The sequence below is a fragment of the Fusarium solani genome (assembly GCF_023522795.1).
Source record: "Fusarium solani strain SB1 chromosome Unknown bctg00000001, whole genome shotgun sequence".
NCBI lineage: Eukaryota > Fungi > Ascomycota > Sordariomycetes > Hypocreales > Nectriaceae > Fusarium > Fusarium solani.
Genome location: NW_027072156.1, coordinates 4,471,932 through 4,498,206, shown reverse-complemented (window position 1 = coordinate 4,498,206; position 26,275 = coordinate 4,471,932). Strand labels below are relative to the sequence as shown.

The following is a 26,275-nucleotide window of genomic DNA, read 5'->3' as shown; positions in this document are numbered from 1 at the left end:
GGACCCCCCTAACCAGAGCATCAGCAGCAACCCTTGCTTTACAGATTTCCACGATCTCGTCAGTTTGCAGACGAGACGTTGCGATTCTCCTCTGACAGCTCCACGGACTTCTACTAACTCATACGACGACGATATTGACATCGCCGTCTTTCCACCATGGCCGGTCGCTGGACTCCCCGGCAGCGCTCGCATCGCAACAACGTCGTCGGCTTCTTCGTCCTGCTCTTCCTCATCATCTTCTACTTCCGCGACGACCTCCTCCCTCCCTCCTCAAACTCCCGCAGCCATGTCTATGACACGTCTACCACCTTGCGCCTCGGCGACAACGATGTCGAGATGGTGGTGGCGAGCATGAAGCACGAGAACGTCTCGTGGCTCGACCACTACCTCCCCGAGTGGAAGAAGAACATTTACGTCGTCGACGACAACAAAGCCAAGTTGACCGTGCCTACGAACAAGGGGCGCGAGGCCATGGTCTTCTTGACGTACGCCCACCTGCCCAACTTGACAGGATGCGTCTGCTAATGCGTGCGCCGCAGTTACATCATTGACCGATACGATTCCCTGCCCGGCAACATCATCTTCCACCACGCCGAGCGCTTCCAGTGGCACAACGACAACCCCGACTACGACGCCCTTCCCCTCCTCCAAAAGTTCCGCTTCGACAACCTCAAAAAGGTCGGCTACGCCAACCTACGATGCGTCTGGGTCCTTGGCTGCCCCGCCGAGATCAAACCCATCCAGGACGAAGCTCCTGCCAAGGAGGGGGAGCCAGTCCACGCCCGTCACGTATACAAGGCGGCTTTCCAAGAGCTGTTCCCCAGCCTCGAGGTCCCCGAGGAAGTTGGCGTCACTTGCTGCTCGCAATTCGCCGTGCGCCGTGAGGCCATTCGCAAGCGCCCGCGCGCCGAGTATGTGCGATTCCGCGAGTGGCTGATTGTGTCTCCCTTGGGCGACGACCTGAGCGGCCGTGTCCTGGAGTATTCATGGCACAGTAAGTTCCCCAGTCATGAGTAAATCGTTGTACAGACTAACACTCAAATCAGTCATCTTTGGCCAAAAGCCGGTCCACTGCCCCAACGCCGCCGAGTGCTACTGTCAAAACTACGGCATGTGCGACATGACTTGCGAAGCAGACAAGTGCGACGGCCAATACGTCCTCCCTCCCTTTTCTACCCTTCCTAAGGGCTGGCCTCGCCTCGGATGGAAGGGAGAGGACCGCCACTGGACCGGGCAGCTCTGATCCGAGGGAGCTAGCTAATGCGATGCGATTCGATTCACACGGCCTATAGACTGTCACGATAGGAGGAGCACGTTTTCTTTCACATGCAGTTTTATTTATCCATCCAATTCGGGAATCAGGATGAAAACACGGGGGCATGAAAGCACGAGGATGTTCAAAAGGGGTTCGCCCTTATTACCTTTGGGTTCTTGTTAGTTTATTTGGTCACGGGGCGGGCGTCTGGGATTGATTGGGACGGGGCAATCTGCTATGTCTGTGTCATGTAGAGGTTTCTGTAGCATTATCACTATCATGGGGGCAATAGTAGGAGATAGAGAGTTCTGCACGGGATGCGCTTGTGCTGGGCTGTTAATAGAGACTTGTGTGTCTTGACCTCGTATTCAGGAATGCCCCTGATTTTACGTCTTTGAGGCCAAGTATGCTGGAGCCTGTGGTTGATGCGTTACATAAGCTGCCACACCTACATATCGCTCTGGAATCTTGAACTTCTATCCTTTATCGCTGACAAGGAATGGCCTATGTATGATTCATCTGTCCGGCCTGTTAGCTATCGATCTCCTTCGTCACTCTGATCCCGGGATCTTACGTTGATCTTTGTCTTGGTGATTGAGTACTGTAGATCTCTCCTTTCAGCGCCCACGTCATGATACTCCTACGAATGCCCAGTGTCCCCAATTGATGACACACGTGCAGACCCGTTGAAGGCGTGCAGGACTTCTCGGGCCTCGCTTTGACGATTTCGTAGATGAGACGGACCCTTGGGGCTTGGTTTGACGCAAGCCACTAGACATTGATACAAAGTAACATGAGTTCATTGCACCTATCATTCGTTCCAAACATTGCCAAACTGTTCCAATCCTTCTGCGGGGACGGCTTGCGTCCCTGTCTGTTGGAGCTAGAACTCCCTAGCGTGGAGTTCCGATGCTCGATGTGGCGGGCTGCCTCCATCACACGGGCCGAGAAGGGTCTTCCCGCAGGGGAGGTAGACTCACCCGCCAGTTCATTGCGGCGCGAGCAGCTATTATTGAAAAGATGTGGAGGCTCAGCTCAACTCGGAGACTGAGCGCTCGGTCCTCTCTCCCAATCCGAGCCTTCTGGGCCATGGATCTCAACTACCGATCTACCTTGGCTGGTCCAGATGGTTGTCAGCTGAGCTGGGACGACTCAATAGTTCAGAATAGTGACCTGGATGGAGGGTGAGATGGCTCCATGGACTCACATAGAAGCCAACATGTTGCTAGTTCCTTATTCTACTCTCGGTGCTTATAAAGATGGGAGCAGAGCAGGCCATCTCTCGTGAATCACTTCAGCACTTCTCCAGTCCTTTCTCCAAGTACACAGATACTTCCTCTTCGCCCTCAACATACAACATGCCCGTCCAAAAGTCCGACGTCCTCACCATCCCTGGGGAGGAGGAATGGAGAATCACCCCCGTCGCCTGGAAGCAGAGCATGAGGGAGTTCAGAAAAAACTACCTTTGCATTGAGTTTACCAACACTCGTGGTATGTATGGACCTGCCCTTAGAGTCAATCCCGCATAGTTCTCATATCCAACAGCCGATGAGACTGAAAAGACCAACTTTTTGTACGTCTCAGAGGAGTTGTTAGACAACTTCAAGTCGTCAAAGATTGAGAGGACCGACACAGGCTTCAAGCTCACGGTCGACAATGATTACATGTATGGCCAGCAGAAGGGGAACAAATACCGTTTCCTTGTGTACCACGACAAGTCGCGCTCCATTTTCCAGGCACGTCCCTACTGAATCTACCAATGTAACATCGCAACAACTAACATTGTCCTAGCACCGCTTTGTTGAGGGTACCCTAGCCGCTATTGGCAGACAAGCTACCGAAATCACCACGAAGCTGGGTTATGGTGATGCAAAGGTTATATCGCAGACGATCGCCGGTGTTATTGGAGACAAGCTTCACGAATTTTGACCGGGACTAATTTTATATCCAAGTAACATGGCAAGCAGGGATGGGTGCCTTTAATGTCAAGTGTATAATGACGAATATGTTCTGCAATCCTGTGATGTAAATCGTCTTGCGTTGGGACTTAGGTGAAGCTTTTCAACACTACCACCAATCCCTTCCAATCGCCTTGAAGTCAACGAGCACTACCGTATAGCTTCAGGTCCCATCAATACTCTGATTTTGTATTGAAAGAATGGATTCTAGGCAATTCCTGAGAAGAGCGCTCTCTTATTTGCGTTTTTCGTCTAAGGTGTCACCGTACCCTTGGCCCCACCTTTGGGAGCTTTGCTCCACCCCCATTTGTAAATCCACCATCTCCAACAAACCAACCTCACACTGCATCAACATCACTTAGATCCTCTTTGAGCAGTACTTGGTGCCTTGCCTCATTAACTTGACTTGTTTCACAAACTCAGACCCTAGAGGAACGCTGATAATCATGGATCGATCACAAGCTACGAGTGCCAATCTCATGGGTGAGTCTCTCAAGCCAACAGCCTATGACTGTCGTTGACAAGTCTCAAGACACGCACAACAGACTCATCGCCGATATCCTCACTCATTATCGCACACTTATGATGCTTGCAACCATCCAAGCTGAGGGCGAGCGCAGCAACAGCAATCCCGAAACAATTTCCGTGGCGGGAATCTCGATGGAGATGGCGTTTGACGGCTTGGTAAGTCGGCCTTTTACGTCAGTGCCTATTTTGACCGAATATCTGACATTTGCTAGTACTCCTCCATCAAAGAGCTACTCGCCCTGTCACGCAGAATCAAGGAGCTCTGGGTCTTTGGGCCCCTCAACCAGAGCGACACTCAATCCCAGGCAAAGGAAGACCGGATTGATCGCGATGTCTCGGAGGTGGCAGGTCTTCTCGACATGATTGACGCAAATGCTATGAAGAAGCTCGCTGAGCGCTGCGGCGGGACGTGGGAGCTGCAAGAAAGGCCGACAGAGACGGCACCGACAACCGGAAGCTAGAGCAAGACGGCGGTGTTGGGAGAGGCGGCGAGAAGTTTGATGACAGGTGACTCTGAAAACAGGAAGATGTCGGCAGCGAGTAGAGCATCGACGGCAAATTCGATGACACTCGGGGCAGAGAGCCCGTACGAAGAAGACAGGCAGCAATCGCATCCGGAAGACGACTTCGAGGACAGCGCTGGCACGGGAATTGGCGACATTCAGCGATGAAGCGATGACACCTTGGGCACTACCAAGGCATGCACAATGATCGAGTTCGCCTGACGACAAGAATGGAAGACGTGGAATGGGGCAGTTTATTAGGGCGTTATTCAGGCGTTGAGGGGCTGGGTTTGGGAAAGAGGTCACAGTGAGATACCCGGGCCCTGATATTCTCACCTTTCATTCATCAGTAAGGTACTTAGATCCATAGGTACCTACCTAAGTATTGGTCAACTGGATTACATTTATGAACATGGATGCCACGTGCTTGGTCTCCAAGACCCTGGGCTCTGACGGTGGCCGCCACGAGTTTGAGTCGGGGTTGTTGTTGGGAAGGTGCGCTCATGATGGTTTCGGCAACAGCGCCTTCCCCAGGACCAGGTGGATGTCACTCCGTCCAGGCTCCTTCCTTGAGCAGAGCTGGATCCCCATTCACCTCCCGGGCTCCTTCTTCTTGGACAGCCCAGCTGAGTTTTCTCCCTCGACCCTCTTCTCTTCTCCTTTCCCAGTTCCCCAGCATTCCTTCATTCCCAAGGGTTCATCTCTACAATCCCTCGTCGTTGTCCTCCAGTCGTCCCATGTCCATCGATAATCCACGATGCTCAGCTACCTTTTGATCGCCGCATTTGGGGCCATGGGCGTCCTTGGCCAGGCCTCGTACGGGTCCGAACCCGAGCCGTTCAAATACTGGGGTTGCGCTACAGTCGATGCAGCGGGCTTCGGTGAACCCGTCCAGCTTCCTTCTGGCGTCTTGAGCCATGAATCCTGCCAGGCAGCTTGTGCAGGTCACGTCTTTGCTGCAGTGTCTCCCGAGTGAGTCTTTCCTTCCAAGTTTATCCCCCATGTCCGCTTCTAACATACTTCAGTGCTTGTCGTTGTGGAAACGACCCCGATGCGATCCATGCTGTTGACGAAGGCTCTTGCAACCACCCCTGCTTCGAGAATCCCAACTCTCCCATGTGCGGCGGGATCTGCCCGGAGGGAAAGCCAAGAATCTCTACCTTGTTCATCATTGATACCGTATTTCTACAGGACGAGGTCCTTCCCGAGCCAGTCAACCCAGAGAACCCAGCAGTTCCGTCCAACAATGCCCCTGTACCCCCATTGCGAGAGCAATTCGCTGCATCAAGCGCCCTTGCGGAAGAAGTCTCTGAGACAGAGGCATCACCTCCCGAGATCGGGGTCTCCCAGGCACTTCCTCCGCCAACTGATGCTCCCCTACCCCCTCCGGAGACGTCGGCCCCTGTACCTTCATCGGCTTCAACACCTGGTGAGCCCCTACCCACCACTTCAGTGAACGAGCTAGAGCCAGATATTCCAGTGCCGCCTACCACTCTCCTCTCGACCAGCACCTTGCCTCAGGAAAACCCTCCTGCAACAACTGCCTCGGATACATCTAGCTCGACTTTGGTCACCGGTACTCCACCCGACTCTTCCGTAGAGTCTGTCACTAGCGAGACCCTTCTGACCGAAACTCTTCCTGAGCCTGTTCCCTCGATTACGCCAAACAGAAATGACGGGCCTGTGCCTTCCCAGGTCCTTGTGTCTGAGTCGAGCCAGTTCGAGGTCCCGGTCCTTACGGCGCTGGGCGAGCTGCTCCTGATTGCTGTTATGATTGCATAAGCTTAGGTCAGGTCTCATAGGGAGGGTATTGAGTAGAAGTTATGGCAGCATTCGGTCTAAGGGGTCATGTGTTGTAGGGAACTCTGGTGGTGGTTTATCTGGGAAGATTTTGGGCGGTCTGAGTCGTGGCCCAACACTGTCATGTTGGGAGCGCTGATCGAGAATGTCCTAGACAGGTTGTCAAACTTGGTGAGAGTTTTAATCCAATTTCACTTGTGCGAAAGGCCACATGGCTGTAGAGCATACAGAAAGAATTGCTCCCTGACCTCCCGTCGGCGTAGGGTAAGTGAGTGCGGCCTCAACGGCCCCACCAGAGCTCCGAGCGTCCAGGGGGAAGTGGCGGGGTAGGAGCTGACGACCAAGCAACATCAACGTCAACACCAACATCAAACATTGACATTTACCTGGACTTGTTCTCGCATCTTATCAAACGCTCCCCGTGAACAGGGGATACATACAAGATGCAGTCTGGTATTGCAGGTATGGTTGGATCGCCCCTCTTGCCTGTCCATCATCTCACGTGCAACAGCCTCTCAAGAGCTCCAGAACGAGTTCAACTCGTTGTTGGCATCAGACGATACCTTTGGCCTCCTTGCCTCGATCGAGAACGAGTCCCTCGTCCCTGTCGCCACTCTTCCCTCGACCTCCTCATCCTTCGGCGAGAACCTAGCGAGCCTGCAGCCGTACATCAAGACTGACGTCGCCCTCTACATCATCCTACGCCGCTACGATTCGGCACCCAAATTCCTCGCCATCACCTACGTCCCCGATGCTGCGCGCGTGCGCCAGAAGATGCTTTTTGCATCGACACGCCTGACTCTTGTCCGCGAGCTTGGATCGGAACACTTCCGTGAAACCATTTTTGTGACAGTCCCCGAAGAGCTGAGCGAGAAGGGTTTCGAGAAGCATGATGCGCATACAAAGCTGGATGCCCCTCTCACTGAGGAAGAGCAGGCGTTAGGCGAGGTCAAGCGTGCTGAGCAAGAGGCCGGATCTGGAACAGGAGTCAAGGCAATTCATCTCAGCAAGAGCTTCTCTATGCCAATTGGAGAAGATGCGGTCGCTGCCATGAAGGAGGTCGGACAGGACGACGGACGATCGGTTGTCATGCTGGTGAGCTATTTTGGGCAATTGATTTATCCTATGCCGGATACTAACAGACTTGGCAGAAAATCAACCCAGAAACCGAGGTGGTGGAGCTTGTTCCCGAATCGCCGACGCCAAGCTCAATCGCGGAATTGACTCAGGCCATCTCGCAGACCGAGCCGCGGTTCACCTTTTACCGATATACCCACACACACAACGGCGCCGAGCAGAGCCCCGTGCTCTTCATCTACACCTGCCCTGTGACGCCCGGAAACAAGGCCATCAAGTTCAGGATGATGTACCCCCTGATGAAGCGGGCGGTGCTGGAGGTTGCCGAGCGAGAAGCCGGACTTAAGCTGGAGAAGAAGTTTGAGGTGGAAGAGCCCAGTGAGATCACGGAGCAGACTGTATTGGACGATCTGCACCCCAAGGTTGCTGCCAGACAGGGCTTCAGCCGACCGAAGCGACCTGGCCGAAAGTAATCGACGTGATGAACCAACGGATGAGAAAGATTTCAGATGAACAGACGAAAGATACACATTTACAACTATCATGTTTACGAGCACGCCGAAACGTCTAACTAGATACAATACAGCTTGATCACATTTTCAAGGTATGTAAAGCAAGTCAATCTTTGATGCAAGAAACGTCAATTGTCCAAGCTACAAATGCTGGTATTTATCCAAAGATGCATGCATGTAATGAGAACCCAAGCCGCCCCTCAACCCCCCAAATGCATGGTATCCTTTCTTTCTCCTTTGTATCGTTGACCTTCTCATCCTCTTTGGTGTTGTCTTCTCATGTCATGTACTCGCTCTCGTCTCGCCAATCATGTGCCGCCCGCCCCGAGTTTTTCAGATGGACTCTTCCGCATCTTTCACAGCATTTTGCACTGGGGAGGTATTAGAAACTGGGACGGTACAAAAAAGCGGCTTTCTGGTCGGTGTGTGTTGTGATGTGATGTGTGTGGAAGTCGACGTCTTCTTTGTTGTTGAGATGCAACAAAGAGATCAGGCTCGACTGGGTATGCAGTGACTTTTTTCTCTTCCATGTTCCTCCCATTTTATTCCTCGTACTTGCCTCCAACAAGGGAGATGTTGCTCTTTTCTAGCTTATCCCTGAGGTACTCGTAGACGGTGAAGGTGACGGCCTGGCCGGGAGCGACACGCATGATACGGGGGGTGATGCCCTTGTAGAAGGCGTGGAAACCTTCTTGCCTGGGGGTTGTTAGCTGCTGTATCTCTGAGAGCATATTTTAGAAACTCACTTGAACATGTCGGCGGCGATTCTCGAAATTCGGGTCCAGGCGCTGGTACCGGGCTCGGCGGGGGTCTTTTGCAGGCGAGTCTTGATAGTGTCGATAGGGGCGTTGCTCAGGGGACCCATGGCACCAGAGACGAGACCGATGAAAGTAGTTTGCCAGCTGGGAAGGTTGGTGCCCTCGTACTGGGGCTGCCAGACCTTGAGCCATTCCTTAAAGTAGCTGTAGGCGGTAAAGTTGACGGCCTGGTTGGAACCCTGTCGCAGGGCAGTCAAGCTGACTCCGCGGTAGAGGGCGCCGAAACCCTCCTCCTTGACGACGGTGTACAGGGCGTGGGCGGCGTTGCGGTACTTGGGAACATCGAGGGGGTCGGCCATGGAGTGGTGCTGGGCCTGGAGACGGATCTTGATGACCTCCATGGGCGTCACGACGGCGACGGCCTCTGTGACACCGGCGGCCAGACCGGCGAAGAAGGTGGCCTTCCCGGAGACGGCGCCCGTCTTGGGGTCGGCGAGGATCTGCTTGTACCACTCGAACGAGGTGAACCGGATGGCCATCTTGGGCACGATACCAGTGAGAACGGCACCCAGACCCTTGTAAAGGCCGAGGGGCGTCTCCTTGCGAACGATGTCGGCACCGGTCTTGATGAAGCCGCGCTTAGGAGCTCCGGGCTGCCTTGCGCGCCGCGACAGCTGCATGCGGACCTTGATTGTGTCTTTTTAACTCATTAGACGTTGTTCGGGGGTCAATTGAGCTTGCGCGCGAGTGAGGCGCAAGAGGGTTTGGCTGCTTACCGAGGGGATGGCACGCGAGGGCCTCCATCATACCAGCACCACCACCAGCTGTAAATTGGCGTTAGTTTATGCTTCAGCCGTGCTCTGTGAGAGCATTCTCATGCGATTGGGACATACCAATGAGGTTGACGGCCGCCGAGGGCGGTTGCCTCTTGCCTTCACCCTTGGAAGCCATTGCGACGGAACCAGAGCTTATGCGCCCAGTTTTTTTGGCTTCCTTTTCTTGTCTTACTTCACAGTCCACCGAACGGCACCGGATCGCGAGTCTTGACTCTCAATTTCAATTTCCAGACGAGGACTCTTAAGACCGAGGTTCGGAGGAGAGGTGTTCGGAGATTCGACGGGATGTGAGGCTACGAGGACTTGGGGAAGAGGGAGGGGAGAGGAAGAGTCACAACGCAAAGGAGAAGAAGAGGGCTAAGAAGGATAGAGAGAGGAGCGAAGAACGGAGGGAGGGAAACAATTTAAGAAAAAGAAAATGGGTGGATGGAGCACCTCTCTCTCCGGCCGAGACGCCGTCGCGCAAGGTCAAAAAGGCAGACTCATATGAAAAAAGAATGGATCCCCTTGCCGAATGGGCACGGGGAATCGTGGTGTAGCTACCGACACACCTGACGAACAACCCCACAGTCTCATCGGGAGGAGCACCTCGGAGAAAGCCATGAATGGGTTCGGAGCTTGGCCGTGATGGCCTAGCTTAGCTGGAGGCGTGTGAGTTGGGGAGGGGGAGGGGATGCAGGGACGGAAGCAGGAGGATGCGCATGCGCGTGGGACGGGCAAAAGAAAGGAAGATGAAGATGCAGATATCTTGTTCGGAGAGGTGCCCGGACCATGATAACGCGTGCTGTGTAGAGCTTCAAAAACGTATTGGTATCAAAGAAAACATTCTACATCTAAAGCCATATTCTCTCCCCTCACGCCCTCTCCCCTCATCCCCTCACTCACATGTGCCCTCCCCCAAGTGCAGGTCCCAAAAACACCCGCGAACTCTGACGTCTCTTGCTCTGATGACTTGACTTGGCCCCCCCAATCCCAAAGCCGAACAAGAAGCCCCACAGGCTCCGGGCAGGCGGAGGACCGGGGTGCGGAGGGCGTGTGCGGCTACGCATCCATGCGGCCGAAGCAACGAATTCTTGGTTTCTTTTTCGTACAACCACATGCCAACATACACATTATCCAAGAAAAACACTTGAGGAAAGGATGAGCTTGTGATGATGCCCTCAGCTGACCGAACCTCGTAATAATTCAAGGTCACGGTGTAGACACAGAGCTCGGTGAAGTTCCAAGTGACGTCGGTTTCTCTCTTTTACCGACGGGTAGCCGAGCTTGTGATTTTGCGGGGTCCCGCACCTGCTTGCCTTTCTCTGCTCTCGACCTCTCGTTGCGCTTTCCTTTTCCGCTGACCTCGCCTTACGGAATTAGCTAATCAATGTAAATCTGGGGTTTTCACCTCGGAGAAATATGAACTTTTCACAACAATGGCTCTTAACTATGAGTCAAATATGAATAAAAGATAAGATAGTAATGGATGTGCGCCTTCTAACAATATCCAATGTCAACTGCAAGAATGAGAGCATCAATCGGAACCGTTTCGCATCCAATGACTCCTTTCCCTCTCTCCCCCAACAACTACACCCACACCACTACCCCCATTCAAAAATCCACACACCCCCTTGTTTTTTGAAAACGGCCATCATCCGTTGCACGAAAAAAAAGCGAAAAGGAAGTGCATGGCCGAGGTTTGCCGAGGTCTGCTACTTATTGTTCCATATCATTTTCTGGACCCAAAGAGATCTCTTACTCAAAGAGAAGGGGAAGAGGTTCCGTCGGAAGTGCTTCACCGGGGAATGGAATTGAACCCGGGTTTTCCTTTCGGTAATTGTACCTTGTGTGTGTGAAAAAGCACAGAGCAAAAAGCGCATTGTCAAAAAGGCACCAGTGGCCTCATGCCCAGGATCGTGAGATTTGGATGCCGTGTACAAGTCGGCACTCGAGACAGACATGCGGAACGAGCACCCTCTCTACCGAAAATCCCAATCAGTCGGTTCCGATGAGATCAGATAAGATGTCCGTTTGACTTGTTTTCCGCTCTGCCCCTTCCATCCATCCATTCCTTTCCATGTTTCCAGGCCCGTGTGTGTCGGAGTTGGTCGTTGTTAGCAGCTTGATCCGGGACTCGGAGATTCGGAGACTCGGACGACCCTTTTAGCAGTCAACTCTGCCTCCCCCGAGGACCCTTTCCACGAGACAAGGGAAGACCTGCCTCTTTCCCTTGTCTCAGCTGCCGCCCGAGCTAAGGCAAGGTACGTACGTTACCCGACTCACAACAACACACACAACTCGGCCCTCCGGTCAAGCTCCACCCGCGGAGCCGCAGCCGTATCCCGACCCGGGCGGCGACACGTCCGCCGTCCATCTCATTGGGACGCTTCGGCGCCTAAAGAGGAAAACATTTGTTTTATTTTCTCCCCGTGAGATTGGATCTTTTACGTAGAGAAAAGCTGGAGCGTGTCTGTTAGAGAGCGGTACAAGACGACCGAGGGAACGGATCCATAACTAGACGGTTCTAGATGGCCTCGAGGACATGACGCCATTTCGCTTGACTCGTTTGGGTCGGAATTCTAGCGGCTGCGTCTAGGCGACTGGAAGGATATAACCTGAGCCCCCAACTGGAGATTGCTCTGGACTTCTCCCTCATCAAAGGACCCTGATGCTCGGAGTGGTCTTGGGAGCCTCACTGGATAAGGTTAACAGTCGGTCTGCATACAGGCTATGAATTCATGCGTTTTGCTTAGGGCGTCCAACCCTTGGAAACGAACAAACGGCTTCAGCCTTGAATCTACGCAGCTCCAGGTTGTATACTTCGGAAGGGAAATACTCACAGGTGCGGCAACATGACCATAACAGACAGTCAGCCCTATGAGAGCCCAAAGGGAAGCTCAATGTCACCGTCACATCGAATTACTTGCACAAGGCTGGATAACTTTTAAATGTCTTTGTATCTTTTCACATCATCTTCTTCACTAGTCATACTGCATCATCTCCAACTCTTAACGTACAGAGCCACCTTGTCCCCCTCGTTCGATGCATCCGTGAGGCCCATCTTTATCCTCTCGTCGAGGGACAGTCCCCGTTGCAGGTACCCACAAACAAAACAATTATCCGTGCCAATAACTCCCCGGTCCTCAACCCTTTCGTCATCCCTTGTTTTTTGCCCCGTGCCTCGGTACTAATCAACCCGAGGTGCACTTCCTTGCCCGAGCCCTTCCGTGTCTCCAAAGAAATGCATGCGTCAAATCAAACACCAATCCTTTCATGATGCGACCAAGTCCCCAAATGACTATCCGCTACCTTCAAAAGACTCCCGCTACCGACAGAAAGAAAGAAAAAGAAAAAAGTGTGATAAGATGGAAGAGCCAGCACCCATTGGCACAGACTACGAAGGCGTGCCGCGTTCTTCAACGCGCTCGCCTTCGAAGCTGTACAGGCGAACCTCGCCGTCTTCACTACCACTCGCCATGCGGCTATCGCTGAGGCCGACACATGTCACAGGGCCAGCATGTCCGGTGAAGCTGCGCTCACACTTGCCAGAGCGAGGTTCCCAGATCTTGGTCATCGAGTCATTGGCACCCGTGACTACCCGCAGGGTGTCACCGACGAGACCCCAGATGCCCTCGACATGACCAAACATGCTGCGGATGCACTTGCCAGTGGCCGTGTCCCAGAGTCTAACTGTGTTGTCCAGGCCACCAGTGAGCATGTATCGTGGAGGCAGCGGTCGAGACTCGTCCGCAAAGCCTGGTCCATAGGCCGCTCGATCATTCGCGGGCTGCTCCGGGGCCGCAACCGGGGTGTTGCTCCGGCCACTCGACACCGACGCCGCATCCGAGTTGTCCAAGTGGGGCATCTCATCCGGCTCAAAGTCCGCCGGCATCAGGAGAACCTGCTGCACCTGACCCACGTGGCCGAGGAACGTCTTGATGCATTGCTTCGAGTCCAAGTCCCAGAGCCTGACCGAGAGATCATCCGACGCCGAGAACACAACTCGCGAGGGCGAGTCGATGCGCACGTGGTTGACCCAGTCTGTATGGCCCCGCAGACAAAACGTCTGCTTGGTATCAAAGCTAAACACCTTGACCGTCTTGTCAATCGAGCCCGAAGCCAGGGTGCAGCCGTCATAGTGGACCGATAGAACACCCTCGGTGTGACATTGGAGCGTGCTGAGACACTCGCCAGTCTGCCAGTTCCAGATCTTGATCGTCTTGTCGAAGCTACCGCTGATCAACTTGGAGTCATCGAATTGGAGCGTTCGCACCGCCGACGTGTGGCCTCTCAGCGTGCGCATCACCTCTCCCGTCTCAATGTTCCAGATCTTGATGGTCGTGTCGTAGGAGCCCGTGGCCAGGATGTTGTCGTCAAACTGGAGACACGTGACGCCATTCTCGTGACCCTTGAAGGTCTTGATGGAGCAACGACCCGTCTTCCAGTTGTACCCCACCTTGAAACGATCCCGGTAGACATCCTTCCACGGTCGGAACTTGCGCTCTTGTTCGAGCTGTTGTCGCGACTTGCTCGTGCCGTTTACTCGTGGTCGCTTTGCGCCTCTGTCATCTTCGTCGTGATCGTGATCGTCGGCTTGGCGCTTTCGCGATTCGCTGCTTTGTGTCTCGGCGTCCTCGTCAAGCTCAACCACGTCGGCGGCCCGCGGATGTCGGTGTACTTGTTGGTGGCGGCTCCACGCCATGAGTTTTTTCCTCTCCAGCAACGGTAGACCCCAGCCGCATTTTGTGCATTTGCGGTCGATGTGCTGTTCGCACATACGGTGCCACACGACATCATCGTCAGCCAGGTTGCGCCATCGTCGGCTGACCTGCGCCGCCTTGCAGAGGGATACGGTGTCGAGGTAGCTCAGAATCTTGTAGGAGAGTTCGGTGGGGAGGGCGGCAAGGAAGTCGATCTTTAGCTGTTCTTGGACCTCGCGCGACACGGTGGAGAGCTGAGGGAAGCAGCATTGAGTGATGATGCCCTGGAGCATCAACTCGCGGTGTTTTGAAGGGGCTGCGGAGAACAGCGACCACACATGCGTGATGGCTTCTTGATCGGCTGACGAGAGACTGTTGAGTTCCTACAGGAGCTGTCAGCAAAGTCATCCAGGGGCGCCAACTAGCCCCGACCGAAGTTGGAAGCAGGGGCAGCAACACTTACACTTTGGATGAAGCCCATCTTGGTCTCGTCGGCAGCACGTCGACACTTGGAATCGGGGCGGTGACGATAGCAGTACTTGCTATTGGGATCCTTCTTTCGAACAGTGGGATTGCGGCTGGGTGTCTGAGGAAGGGCCTGCTTGGCCTTGCCGAAGGGTGCATAGAGTCCGGGGATGTGCTCCTTCAGGAAGGGACTGACGGTCTTACCGACCAGTTCGGAAGGCATCTTGACTAAGCGTGGGTTGATTTCTTCGGCGGATCGGTTTCGGTCGCAGTTGTCCTTCGAGGGTTGTTGAGAATGGTTATCGAGTTGCTCAGAGGTGTCGTGGGTGAGCTTCAGAGAGTCGCTGCTGGCAGCCAGAGGAGGAAGAGGTGAGGCGGTGGAACTTGAAGTCGAGGACGGCACAGGAGCATGGCGATGTACAGATGTTATTGTTGAGGCGGAAGCAGAGGCGGAAACAGAAGGCGAAGGAGTCGAGGAAGTAGAGGTAAGAGATACGGCTGAGGTGACTGGGGCGGTAGTGGATGAGTCGGGGGAGGGCCGATGGCCGTTGACGAGCGAGGGGCTGTTCATGGCGCAGGGAAAGCCAAATCAAGGACCTTGGGGAAAAGGGAGTTGCGCGATGAGAGGGCTAGATATCGTAACTCCCTGCTGCCGTCTGGGGAAGAGTGACTGGGCTTCTGGGGTGGGATCTGAGGCAAAGTCGCTGGGCGATGGCGTGCTGAGCCTTGGAGCGCTACCTTTGGTCCACCCTAGGTTTGTGCGCCAGCCAGCCCAGACCTTTTGAAACCCCAGTCAGCGGCTGTGCGACAGCGGCCGGTCGCTTTTTCTGCTTGCGCTAATTGGCGGCCGTGGGAGATGAAACCGATTCTGGCGGTATTCGACGAGAGCTTCTGTCGTGGTCGCGTTGCCAGGCGAGGAAAAACGAGAGGACGTGGTTTTGCAAGGTGTAAGTGGGTGGGAATGGAGGGTGACGTTCGGTGGAGGCAATCAACCTTGAGAAGGTGTCCTGTCCCTTCGGGTCGTCGGGAGGTCCTGGGTCCTCCAGTCACCATCCACTCCGAATTGGCAGGTACCCTCTCGCCGTGCGCCGTGCCTGCCCTACTCTTTCCTTACTGAGCCGACCGGAGGGCGGGGAAAAGAGGAGCTTGAGATGCAGCTTCCTGCTGGGCTTTTTTTCTGCCACTTCGATAGGTCATATTGTTATCTGACATCGGGCTTCTTTGTTGAGCTCGCCGACCTCATCCTATCTCATCTTCAATCCCTCACAAACAACAACCGTGTCCCTCCAAAATGATGGGGGGTCTCTCTCAATGCCTTCTGGGACTCCCTGGACCCCCCAGTGACCTTGTCCGCACTGATTTGAGCCCTGGGCGTCTGGCCCTTGCTCCTTCTGGTCAATCATCTCACAAGGAGCGCTTTCGAATTTGGGCCCCAAATGGCGTTATCAGAGACCGATCGGCCGGATAGGTTGACGGTATAAGTGGGTCCCGACACGGCAGTCGGTCGGTGTGGAAGGCGTGCTGGTGGCTCTTGCGTTGCGATACAAGTCTGGTATTTTGCCACTCGAGCTTCCGCCATCAAGGTTCACTTGGACATCATGGCAACTATTCGCGAAAACTATCAAGGCCATGACAGGTTACCTCTTTGGGCCTCCTCGATGGTATTCTGAGGGGAACCATGCTCACCTACCTTAGGTTTCGCACGGGCTTGTACCAAGCCATGCAGGTAACTGGGGAATCGACGGGGCTCTGGGCCCTCAAAGACCCTCCAACGCACGCAGCAAAACGCACTGTAACTCACAGTTCGTACTCATGGTCAATCACAATGTTGTCTGAGACGGCAGAGAAAATCACCCTGCTTAGATTGGACGGCATTGACCGCGGTATCCTCGCTTCTACTGGAATTGTGGTCCAATCATGAATCCATTCAGACTTTTCGACTCCTCTTTTCTGCTTGCTGATTCTCTATTTTTTCTTCTTTTCCTTCTGGGCCCCTCTTTTTCATGTCTTCAGCTGATGCTATCAATTTTCATAGATTGCTTACATACGCATGTCCTCATCTCAACTCGTCAAGTGGACGCCACAGAGCCACACCCAACAAAGAACCTGCATCCTCACTCCATCGACGCACGCCAGAGCCCACGTTTTTCATGTCGTCTTCATTTCGATCCACCTTCAGCATTCGCTCCCTCGCTTTCGAATTCCGAGACTTTCTTGACAAATTCCACAGCCCGACGAGACGGCATTTGTCCCCGTTCTAGATCTCGCCGCTCGCGATGACGTGATTTCCCCAGGGCAATTGGGTCTTTGCAATCCCATGTTTTACCTTTTGTCATCCATTATCTCGCCACGTCCGACTTCCGAGACCCGGGATCGCCTCATCGCGTTTTGCGACTCATCACCTCCGTCGAAGCGTCGATGCTGAACAATCAAACAAACAAGGGGTGATCCCTCGTGATTCATGGCCAGGGCGCTTGAGCTTGGCGGTGATGAACCAGCCAACCGGTCGCGGATTACGTAGGCGGGCTGGGTTGCTCACTCGGCTGCTTGAGCACATCATCGCATGTGCTACCGTGGCGCAGAACCATATCTGTGAGCACATCACCCCCGGCAATGTCATGATTCTGCTCTGGGCGACCTTGAGGTCTGTTTATTGTGCCAATCTCCCCTTATTTGGCCGAGCCCGAGCTCGCGATCTCGACCTCTGTTGCTATCTCTCGGATTCTGTCGCAACACCAATCTACGACTCCTGACGCCCCTGGCTTCCGTCGATTCCGGAAGGTAGTGATGCGAACCTTCGCCCTCATTCGTCGATAACAACTTGCTTTTGGGTAGAGGCCCCTGGAAGCCCTTGCTCGTCAATGCCATGGCCTAATTCAACAGGCCAAGTCTTGCTCCTCCTCCACTTGGCTCGCAACATGCACCGCACAGATCGCAAGCCTGGCCCAAGGGAACCATCTTGAATACACAAACCAGCCACTCGCGCTTCCCTGCCTCCTCTGGCGGTTGCAACTTGGTTTCAACGACGTTGCGACATCAGGTGTCGGTGTGACGGCATTGTCAGACGAAGCAAACCTCGGCCTCGTTGATGCCATTTGATTCGGCATCTGACACGCGGTGTGCCGTGTCAACGGATTCTTCCATGCAGCTAAAAGTTTCTGATGGGGAGGATGATGCCAGAGTTTCCTTGGAGAAACAGCGGTCTCGGGAAGTGACTCAACGTGTGTTGTTCAGCAAAGCCTCGTAGGCGCAACTTTGAGGTCGGAGGCGCCCCGACTCTGGCGCAATCTGATATCCAATCGTGATCATTTTAAACTCAGCATTGGCAACGCCAGTCATCCTCTGATGCAGAGACAACATTCCAGTGGAGTCAGGTGAGAATCTTGATAATGAGGCTCAAAATGCAGCATCATCTGTCTGATTGATCACGACATGTTCGATACGTATCTTTCAACCAGGTTGTTGTAGAAGGCCTATCTCGACTTCAAGTCGGACAAGGGTCGTCCCATGCGAGTCCCGTGATGACCAAAGGTCCATAATACGCAATTCTAGTCCAACCACCATCAAAAAGCTCTGGTGAGATGGCCGAGTTGGTTATGGCGTCAGGTTAAGGTCACCTTAACAACCTAAGATTCCTGATGGAGCAATCCTCCTGGGTTCGAGTCCCAGTCTCATCAAATTCTTTTTTTGTTCTTGCTTCCTTTTTGTTCACCTTGATTAAATCGATGAGACTCAACCAGTCTTGGCTGCTCCTTTTTGCCGTGCTTACCGGGACTATTCAGGCTGTGGGAGCGCCCTAGCTTGACGTCTTCATTCTGAGTGATGACTTCAATGACATGTTCTGCCCCTGAATTTCGAGAAGATGACTTCAGATAACCATGCATATACTGCATTCTTAAAAGGGTCGAGTGAACTTGGATCGCCCATTTTGCTCCGATAGCCCGTCACAAGTCTCACTATTTAAGACATTGGCCGAGATCTTTTGGTTCTCGATCCAGAAGCGAACTGTTGTGAGCATCATCGATTAGTCCGTAGACGGGTTCACGGGTCAAACTACCAACGATCCCATGAAGGCAGACAGGTACAATTTGAGTCCGCTCAGCCAGATGAGGCAATGAACAATGATACTCGCAACGTTCCGCTGTCAAAGCTCGGTTCGTGATGCAAGTGGCGGGCCTCACCGCGGTCGTTGTCCAGCCACCCGGCGACAGATCTAGGTTCGTCGCGATATTCCCCTTGGATCGGATAATTCCTCCTGCTTCACTACTAGACACTGGACCAAGCATCGCGCTGGGGATCGCGTCGGTTATGTTCACTAGTGAAATGCCGTGTCGAGATGATTCATGAGCGGGTTCACAGTCAATGTCGTCATTGATAGATGAGCTCCTTCGGATTGATGACGGCACAGTCGTTTCTAGTGAGATTGATCGCTACGGAATGCTCGAGACTGAGGAGTATAATAAGACGATTTGACTCCCTAGGTGGTAATTGGAAGCCTTACTCTTTCATCCTTCAGTTTCAACCCGCATCTCAAGCTTCAAGGATCACTCTCAACTTCTAACTCAACACACTCAATCTACACAACACCAACATGTCTTCCCGAGGTTACGAGGACGCTCCTTCTGGCGAATTCCAGGAGAACTCCTATGTCTCTCGCCCAGGAGAAAAGGCAGAGCCCATTCCCGTGCAGGCCGACTCCGACACGGTGGAGGACCCAATTGATGCGAACAACGCAGATACCGATGCGCAACTCGGTGTGTATTTCCTAATACTTTTATCTCCACTATTCTAATCGCATGCAGAGCGCGATGATGCCGATGCTATCGACAAGAGCAACATCATTGATGAGCGTACCCGAGGCGCGACTAAGCCTGGTGGTACCTACAAGGAGCCTGGCGATGAGGAGGGACTGCCTGATGATACTGGCCGAAGCTCTAACCGATAGATAGATGATTCAGGAGTTGCCTGTTTGGTGTACTCTATGTGTAATTTGACTTTCATTCAAGTGTGCGATCGTTGCAGACGACATGATATGCAGAATATGTGAAGATTTATTTTCCAAGAATACTCAGTTTATATAGGGAATACCTGGCGTATTTGAAATATTTCACCCTCAGCCTATGATTCCTCTCAGATATACCTTAGTATGCTCTCATATCACACCTCTTGTTCATTTCATCCTGTGTGTTTGACTTCTACATGGAACAATCGCTGCATTGTCAATCATCACCTGAAGGGATATTTAGTCATATTGCTCTAGAATTGAAGATGATAGTCAAAGAAAGGAAAATTGCCGAAGCATGATAGTCAAACCCAACATGAACATTTCTAGTCAAGCTCAGTGAATAAGAGGTCAATAACTTGGCCATCAAAGATCATGGTTTTGTAAGTGATATGAAGCACCAAAGTATACCAACAACCAAAGGGGACATTATCCCGCAATCACAACACTTTAACTCAACAACTGTTATTTAAAACACCGAGACCTTACTTAATCAATCATCAATTCTCGCTGGGGATTGTTCATGACCGTCAACTCTGACTTTCACCAAAGGTCCAGGGTAGCGCCCGCGCTAACCCCCGCCGGGACCGCAACGGAAGCCCCACTCACATGCATCGAAAATCTCGTCTCTCCAGACAAGCTTCAAAAGTATATCCATCGACTATTCTCCTCGTACCATTCCTGCTGTCGCAACCAATGCAGATATGGCGGCAGACAACGAGGCTCCTGTCGCGAGCAGCGCAAGCGAATCCAAGCCTGCTCAGGGCTCGGGCGACTCCAATTCCGCTCCTAACAATGGCCAGTCGCGCCAGGATGGCAACCGTCGCAATCCCCGACACGACCACCGACGACCTGGCAAAGGCCGCGCCGAGAAGGGACGTGGTGAATTCGGGTATGTGATCATGGGAGAACCTCTTTCTAGCGCAGTTTCCAACGTGGCTAACAAGATGCTAGCCGTCAGAAGGGCGACAAGCGCAAGAAGAACGACGAGTACAAGGAGTACAAGCGCCGCAAGCTGAACAAGCAGGGCGATTCTGCGGATGGCGAGTCTAGCAACAACCCCTTCTCCAAGGAGGAGATTGCTGCTGAGGAGCGACGACCGAAGCGAAAGGTCGCTGTCATGATTGGATACGCGGGCACTGGTTACAAGGGCATGCAGGTGAACGGCAACGAGAAGACCATCGAGGCCGACCTGTTCAAGGCCTTTGTTGCTGCTGGTGCTATTTCGAAGGCCAACGCCGACGACCCCAAGAAGTCGAGTCTTGTGCGATGCGCCCGAACCGACAAGGGCGTGCACGCTGCCGGCAATGTCATTAGTCTGAAGCTCATCATTGAAGACGAGGATATTATCGATAAGATCAACGCCGAGTTGCCGGAACAGATCCGAATCTGGGGTATTCAGAGGACGAACAATGCCTTCAGCTGTTATCAGACCTGCGATTCGCGATGGTATGAGTATCTCATGCCCAGCTACTGTCTTCTGCCACCTCACCCCGAGACCTTCCTGGGCCGAAAGCTCACCGAGTTGGCCAAGGAGCACGGCGTGGAGGATGAGCTGGCTGCCAAGATGGAAGATGTCAAAGATTTCTGGTCTGAGGTCGAGGAGAAGGAGATTAAACCCATTCTCGCGAGACTGGACCCCGAGACCAAGGCTGCTGTGATGGAGAGGATGCACGTCGCAGAGGAGGCAGAGCCCGAAGCAGACAAGGAGCCCGCAAAGGCCGAAGAGGGTGCAGCTGCTGAGGAGAAGCCCGCGTCTGAAGAGAAGCCTGCCACTGAAACCCCTGCGGTGGAAACCGCTGCAGAGACTACCGCAGAGACTACCGCAGAGACTACTGAAGCAGCTACCGATCCCGATGCTATGCAGACCGACTCTATTCTGGAAAGCCACAAGCCTAAGAACCGTGAGCTTGGTCCAGTTGACTTCGCGCTTCGAGATATCAAGGCGGCGTACGTTGCTGCAAAACGCCGGTACCGTATCAGCACCGAGCGCCTGGAGCGTCTCCAGGAGGCCCTCAACAAGTACAACGGCACGCGCAACTTCCACAACTACACCGTCCAAAAGTCCTACTTTGACGCCTCGGCGAAGCGACACATCAAGTCTTTCGTCGTCAACCCCAAGCCAATCATCATAAACAACACTGAGTGGCTGTCCCTCAAGGTCCACGGACAAAGCTTCATGATGCACCAGATCCGCAAGATGGTTGGTCTGGCAAGTCTGATCGTCCGCTGCGGCACACCCCTGAAGCGCATGGACGAGAGCTACCAGAACCAGAAGATGGCGATCCCCAAGGCTCCCGGTCTGGGTCTGCTGCTCGAGCGCCCCGTGTTCCACAACTATAACCGCAAGGCGACTGAGTCACTTGGCAGAGAAGCGATCGACTTTGGAAAGTACGAGGAGAAGATCCAGGAGTTCAAGGACAAGCAGATTTACACACGCATCTTTAGCGTAGAGGAGAAGGAAAACTCGTGAGTAGTGATGCACCCTGAGGTCGGACGAAAGCTAACAAGACATGCAGGTTCCACATGTTCTTCAACCAGATCGACCAGTTCAAGACAAACCACTTCCTGTGGTTGACGGCTGGTGGCATGAAGGCTGCCGAGATCGCCAGGGATACGACCGGTGAGAAGGTGCAGCAGGATGTCGACAAGCAGCTGGGCGATGAGGATGAGGACCCTGAGGGCGGAGAGGGTTAAGAGATATGCGTGTAATACCGGAATTGGGATAGAGTTAGACCTTCCTTGACCGTCCTGGGATATAAACGAGTATTGTTCAATGTATGAGGTGTGAGAATCATTCCTCGGAGTTCGGAAGCCTTCAATTGTATGATGTCGTGAACTTGTTGAGCAAGAATGAGCGGTACAGCATACTGTCGTCGCCCAGAGATATGATGAACTGTTTAAGATGCTGTGTAAGTGTGCAAGTGGGAATTCGTAGATCCCTCCTGGTGATAAGATCAGTCTCGGTGACACGGCCCCACATGTCCCGGTGAAGGTCGGTGTGAGCCAAAGTTAAAGCCTCAGGCATTAACTAGACCCACCGCACGCGCGCACAATTCGAGGGTTTGAAAACCCCAATTTAGCGACCCACCCTCACAGACCCCAAAACTTGCAACGGCCCTTCGCAACACCAAGCACCCTTTGTCGTCGTCAACTAACGCAGTGCATCGTCAGTCAAAATGAGCGCCCAGGCCCTGAACAAGATCGCTCCCAACAGCCCTTCGCGGCAGAACCCCTCCGAGCTCGAGTCGAGCATCGCCCAGGCTCTCTACGACCTCGAGACCAACACTGCCGACCTCAAGGTTGCCCTGCGACCTCTGCAGTTCGTCTCTGCCCGTGAGGTGAGAACACCATGAAGAATCAACAAAAAACCTAGGTTGTCCGAGAACTTCCTGTTCCCACAAGAAACCCTGTTTGCAATGGCCCACCACTTCGCCCCCGACGCGCCTTCGAGAGATCTTGCTCCTGGAGAAAGATTCAATGCGCAACCTGTGTCGCCGGGGCGGGCGTGCCAGCCGGAGTATCATTGACTTCTGTGGAACAGGACGGGAAGCGGTCCAAGGTTTTGTCCTGGAGCTCGCATGCTGACTTGGGATCTTGATTAGATCGAGGTTGGCCACGGCAAGAAGGCTATTGTCATCTTTGTCCCCGTCCCTTCCCTGCAGGGCTTCCACCGTGTTCAGCAGCGGTAAGATATCCTACTCTTATGTGGTTGAAGCCATAACTAACAATATCCAGCCTGACCCGTGAGCTCGAGAAGAAGTTCTCCGACCGCCATGTCCTGATCCTCGCCTCGCGCCGCATCCTCCCCCGCCCCAAGCGATCTGCCCGCTCCCGCAACACCCAGAAGCAGAAGCGACCCCGTTCGCGAACTCTCACTGCTGTCCACGACGCTATCCTCGAGGATCTCACCTACCCCGTTGAGATTGTCGGCAAGCGCGTCCGCACCAAGGAGGACGGCTCCAAGCTCCTCAAGGTCATCCTTGACGAGAAGGAGCGTGGTGGTGTTGACTACCGCCTCGACACCTACTCTGAGGTCTACCGACGTCTGACTGGCCGCAACGTCAACTTCGAGTTCCCTCAGAGCGGTCCCGCCGACTACTAAGTTAGCGGAATTATCTGTGTCATGAACAATTTTCTCAGGGCTGGGAGTGATTTTAACATTGGTTGGTCAAAAAAGGGCTTGGCGTCTTAAAGAGAAGTAGCTTGATGAATGGTACAAGCTGCGGTATGATTTGACAAGACAACTTAAACACTTCTTCCGTCCATGACTCGTCCAACATTGGGTATCTAGATCTATGTGCCTCATGCCATGTGTGTCTGTCTCTTTTGTATCTTGACTCATTATCTTTAATCTTGTCTGATGCGGCCAACCCCTAGCACGCACCAGTATGCTAGCTCTTTCTTCTCCCGAGCGTCCTTATCCTTCCCAGGCGCTGTGCCGACGTCCTGCTGAGAGTCAGCCTCCCATTCCATCCTGACAAACATGGGTATCTCCAGAACATCCTCGTCCTCCCTCAATGGACTCTTGTCCACCTTGTCACCGACCAAGTCCTCCGGGCGTAGTGGCGCAGGAACCACTTCCAAGATGATGCTCACCCAGTTACGGCCGCGCTCCCAGATCTTACCAGCTTCAGGCTGACCATTGCTGTCTTCACCCTTCCGCCTCTTGTCTCGGTCATCATCCTTGAGAGCATCATCCCACATGTCCGTGTTGGCCCCAACCTCGAACTGAGGGCATAGAATGGTCACCTTGCTGGAGAACCTGCCAGGCGTGCTGTTTGGCGTCGCAAGCGTGACCTTGATGCCATCAAAGATGGGATTGTTGAACGTAAGGATGTAGTGATAGGGGTTGAGAGGTTTCAGAGGAGGCTCTAGGGCGATCTGCGGACGATGTGTAGTAGGAATTGGCCCGGCTGTGGGATTGAGAGGGCGGATGCTGATCGTTGGGATGTAGGCCTTTGCGACGAGGCGAATCTTGAATCTCGTCGACGTGACCTTGTTTTCTGGCTTGGAGATGATGTGTCGACATACGGAGCAACGCTTGGAACGCTTGGTCCTGAGGAGGTATGGTATCGGTCGTAGGCCATCCTGGAACCGCTTCACCTCTGTCTGCTGGGCATTTTGCTCGTTGGAAGCAGTCGTATCCCAACCTTCCTGATGTAGCCTCTTGATTTCGGCAGATTCATCCAGGTCCGCTAACTTGAGTCCTTCCTCTGTATTGAGAGCCTCCCGCATCACGTCTGAAGGACCCTGGCGCTTCCGGGCGTGACCATGCCCGGTATAGATGGACATTATCCGAGACAGCGCTGCAGGGGACGAGAAGCCGACGTTGTCATTGAGCAGAGACATGCCGCCCAGTGAAGCATTCGCATCCACCAACTGCGCCTGGTAAAACGACTTGAGGTTCGCAAACTGAAGATCCGTGTCCACATCGTTGTCCGCCGGCGGGGGGGCTCCTCAGGGTTCTCCTTGCGCCGCTCCTTGAACTCCTTTGCTGTGAGCTTGAGGTCACCGCCGTTGTTGATCTTGGAGAGCTGCGAGTGGATGCCGCTGGGGCGGTCAAAGTCGATGCCGATCTCGGTCGAGGTCCAGTTGCAGTACTGGCAGAAGAGGGCGTACGGGCCGTGGCCGTGGGATGAGGTGTCTGTTGCGAGATGGGCCGGGTCTGTAGGCGCCAGCGCCATGACCTGGAGGGGACCGATGCATATGGGACATTGGTAGCAGCTTCGTGTACACCTGTGCAAGTCGCGTTAGGACGGAGATATCATGACCTGGGAGAGTTGGTGTACCTGTTGCCCTCGCTGCGGAGGTTACTGCTAGGAACCTCGAACAGGCAGTTGGGGCAGTAGTATGTGACTACCTCCTCATTGACACATCGAGGACATCGAATCTGCTGGCAATCTTCGCAGTAGAGGAGATGCTCGAGGGGGTAGAGGCTGAAGTTGGATCGAGGGGCACGGGGGTCAAATGATCGCTCATCGTCGGAGGAGTCCTGCGGCTGAGGGCTGTCTGGGAGGTCGGGAGGCGAGAGATCGGAGCAGGGACATTGTATGTACGTGTAGGGGATCACGGGCGCCATGGCAGCGGTCATGTCCCGGAGTTGACGAAGCTCGACATTGGGTGAAGGGAGCTGTCTGGAAATCGGGGCCAGGTGAGGTGGTCGGTGTAAGGTGAGTAGCTAGGTGGCTCTCGGTGAAGATCCAATCAGGTCAGCTGACCACCTAAAGATCACCACACACACTCGCACTCTTTCACGGCGTTCTTGTCAGCGTGTCTACCGTTTCCGTCCCAGTGATATATCCCGCTGTCTTGATTTAATTTCATTCGAAAACAGAAGCAAACTTAATCGAAAGACATGTTCACCAAAAACGGGCTTGATGTTCCAACGAGACAAAGCTGATGCGAATCAGGGAGCCTCCAAACATGGCATTCATTCCCCCACGTGAAATCTTGCCGAATCGACAAAAAAGCAACAAATGGATTTGTCTCACAAAAAAAGAATTAGCGTTTTCAGTCCCGCTCTCCGCCCTACAGCCCGTTTTCAAGGTTACCCCCATCTCCCGAGTCAGTGGCGTTATCAATTGGGGACGATGCCCGGAAAAGGGCGGTCGATGCTTCGGTTGGTGAAACACACAACTGAACAAGAGACAAGCATTTTTTGGCACTGGCCCTCCAATTGATTTCTGGCATCCGCTTTCTGACGGGCTTACGGCGGCGAAAAGAGGCGCTTCCAGCCTTTCGATAGCTCGGCTGCGAGGTGTCCAGCCTAGCGTGGGAACGGCAACGGGAACATGTCTAGAACGGCCTGCTGGAAGCAGCTATTGATGAGCTTTTCTTTCTCAGAGGCAAAGTCGATAGCGGCGTTTCTCGTCCATGGGATGAGACCAGATGCTTTC

The 26,275-nt window shown here is 53.6% G+C and overlaps 11 protein-coding genes across 11 annotated transcripts; 8 read left to right on the top strand and 3 right to left on the bottom strand.

Moving 5' to 3' along the window:
* Nucleotides 1-156: 156 nt before the first annotated feature.
* MRS44_003511 (uncharacterized protein) lies at nucleotides 157-1,243 on the top strand (the record flags this gene model as incomplete). The annotated part of the gene is made up of 3 exons (XM_046280833.1): nucleotides 157-485; nucleotides 540-994; nucleotides 1,047-1,243. The coding sequence occupies 3 exons, from the start codon at nucleotides 157-159 to the stop codon at nucleotides 1,241-1,243; spliced, it is 981 nt and encodes a 326-aa protein (XP_046137629.1).
* Nucleotides 1,244-2,514: 1,271 nt separating this feature from the next.
* On the top strand, nucleotides 2,515-3,006 carry MRS44_003510 (uncharacterized protein; the record flags this gene model as incomplete). Its single annotated transcript, XM_046275392.2, has 2 exons — nucleotides 2,515-2,746; nucleotides 2,801-3,006. 2 exons carry the CDS (start codon nucleotides 2,515-2,517, stop codon nucleotides 3,004-3,006), a joined length of 438 nt encoding a protein of 145 aa, XP_046137628.2.
* A 653-nt stretch (nucleotides 3,007-3,659) lies between these two features.
* On the top strand, nucleotides 3,660-4,202 carry MRS44_003509 (uncharacterized protein; the record flags this gene model as incomplete). Its single annotated transcript, XM_046280832.1, has 3 exons — nucleotides 3,660-3,696; nucleotides 3,746-3,897; nucleotides 3,954-4,202. The coding sequence occupies 3 exons, from the start codon at nucleotides 3,660-3,662 to the stop codon at nucleotides 4,200-4,202; spliced, it is 438 nt and encodes a 145-aa protein (XP_046137627.1).
* A 799-nt stretch (nucleotides 4,203-5,001) lies between these two features.
* MRS44_003508 (uncharacterized protein) lies at nucleotides 5,002-6,026 on the top strand (the record flags this gene model as incomplete). The annotated part of the gene is made up of 2 exons (XM_046268492.2): nucleotides 5,002-5,216; nucleotides 5,270-6,026. 2 exons carry the CDS (start codon nucleotides 5,002-5,004, stop codon nucleotides 6,024-6,026), a joined length of 972 nt encoding a protein of 323 aa, XP_046137626.1.
* Nucleotides 6,027-6,487: 461 nt separating this feature from the next.
* On the top strand, nucleotides 6,488-7,594 carry MRS44_003507 (uncharacterized protein; the record flags this gene model as incomplete). Its single annotated transcript, XM_046275391.2, has 3 exons — nucleotides 6,488-6,506; nucleotides 6,556-7,139; nucleotides 7,196-7,594. 3 exons carry the CDS (start codon nucleotides 6,488-6,490, stop codon nucleotides 7,592-7,594), a joined length of 1,002 nt encoding a protein of 333 aa, XP_046137625.1.
* Nucleotides 7,595-8,175: 581 nt separating this feature from the next.
* Nucleotides 8,176-9,342, bottom strand: MRS44_003506 (uncharacterized protein; the record flags this gene model as incomplete). The annotated part of the gene is made up of 4 exons (XM_046268491.2): nucleotides 8,176-8,329; nucleotides 8,380-9,088; nucleotides 9,168-9,215; nucleotides 9,285-9,342. The coding sequence occupies 4 exons, from the start codon at nucleotides 9,340-9,342 to the stop codon at nucleotides 8,176-8,178; spliced, it is 969 nt and encodes a 322-aa protein (XP_046137624.1).
* A 3,261-nt stretch (nucleotides 9,343-12,603) lies between these two features.
* On the bottom strand, nucleotides 12,604-14,945 carry MRS44_003505 (uncharacterized protein; the record flags this gene model as incomplete). Its single annotated transcript, XM_046278280.2, has 2 exons — nucleotides 12,604-14,292; nucleotides 14,373-14,945. 2 exons carry the CDS (start codon nucleotides 14,943-14,945, stop codon nucleotides 12,604-12,606), a joined length of 2,262 nt encoding a protein of 753 aa, XP_046137623.2.
* Nucleotides 14,946-18,965: 4,020 nt separating this feature from the next.
* On the top strand, nucleotides 18,966-19,319 carry MRS44_003504 (uncharacterized protein; the record flags this gene model as incomplete). Its single annotated transcript, XM_046283890.2, has 2 exons — nucleotides 18,966-19,128; nucleotides 19,177-19,319. The coding sequence occupies 2 exons, from the start codon at nucleotides 18,966-18,968 to the stop codon at nucleotides 19,317-19,319; spliced, it is 306 nt and encodes a 101-aa protein (XP_046137621.1).
* A 761-nt stretch (nucleotides 19,320-20,080) lies between these two features.
* On the top strand, nucleotides 20,081-22,073 carry MRS44_003503 (uncharacterized protein; the record flags this gene model as incomplete). Its single annotated transcript, XM_046275390.2, has 3 exons — nucleotides 20,081-20,268; nucleotides 20,331-21,845; nucleotides 21,896-22,073. 3 exons carry the CDS (start codon nucleotides 20,081-20,083, stop codon nucleotides 22,071-22,073), a joined length of 1,881 nt encoding a protein of 626 aa, XP_046137620.2.
* A 482-nt stretch (nucleotides 22,074-22,555) lies between these two features.
* Nucleotides 22,556-23,481, top strand: MRS44_003502 (40S ribosomal protein eS7; the record flags this gene model as incomplete). The annotated part of the gene is made up of 3 exons (XM_046275389.2): nucleotides 22,556-22,717; nucleotides 22,982-23,064; nucleotides 23,115-23,481. 3 exons carry the CDS (start codon nucleotides 22,556-22,558, stop codon nucleotides 23,479-23,481), a joined length of 612 nt encoding a protein of 203 aa, XP_046137619.1.
* A 245-nt stretch (nucleotides 23,482-23,726) lies between these two features.
* MRS44_003501 (uncharacterized protein) lies at nucleotides 23,727-25,458 on the bottom strand (the record flags this gene model as incomplete). The annotated part of the gene is made up of 3 exons (XM_065623233.1): nucleotides 23,727-24,685; nucleotides 24,727-25,115; nucleotides 25,169-25,458. The coding sequence occupies 3 exons, from the start codon at nucleotides 25,456-25,458 to the stop codon at nucleotides 23,727-23,729; spliced, it is 1,638 nt and encodes a 545-aa protein (XP_065479305.1).
* Nucleotides 25,459-26,275: the final 817 nt, after the last annotated feature.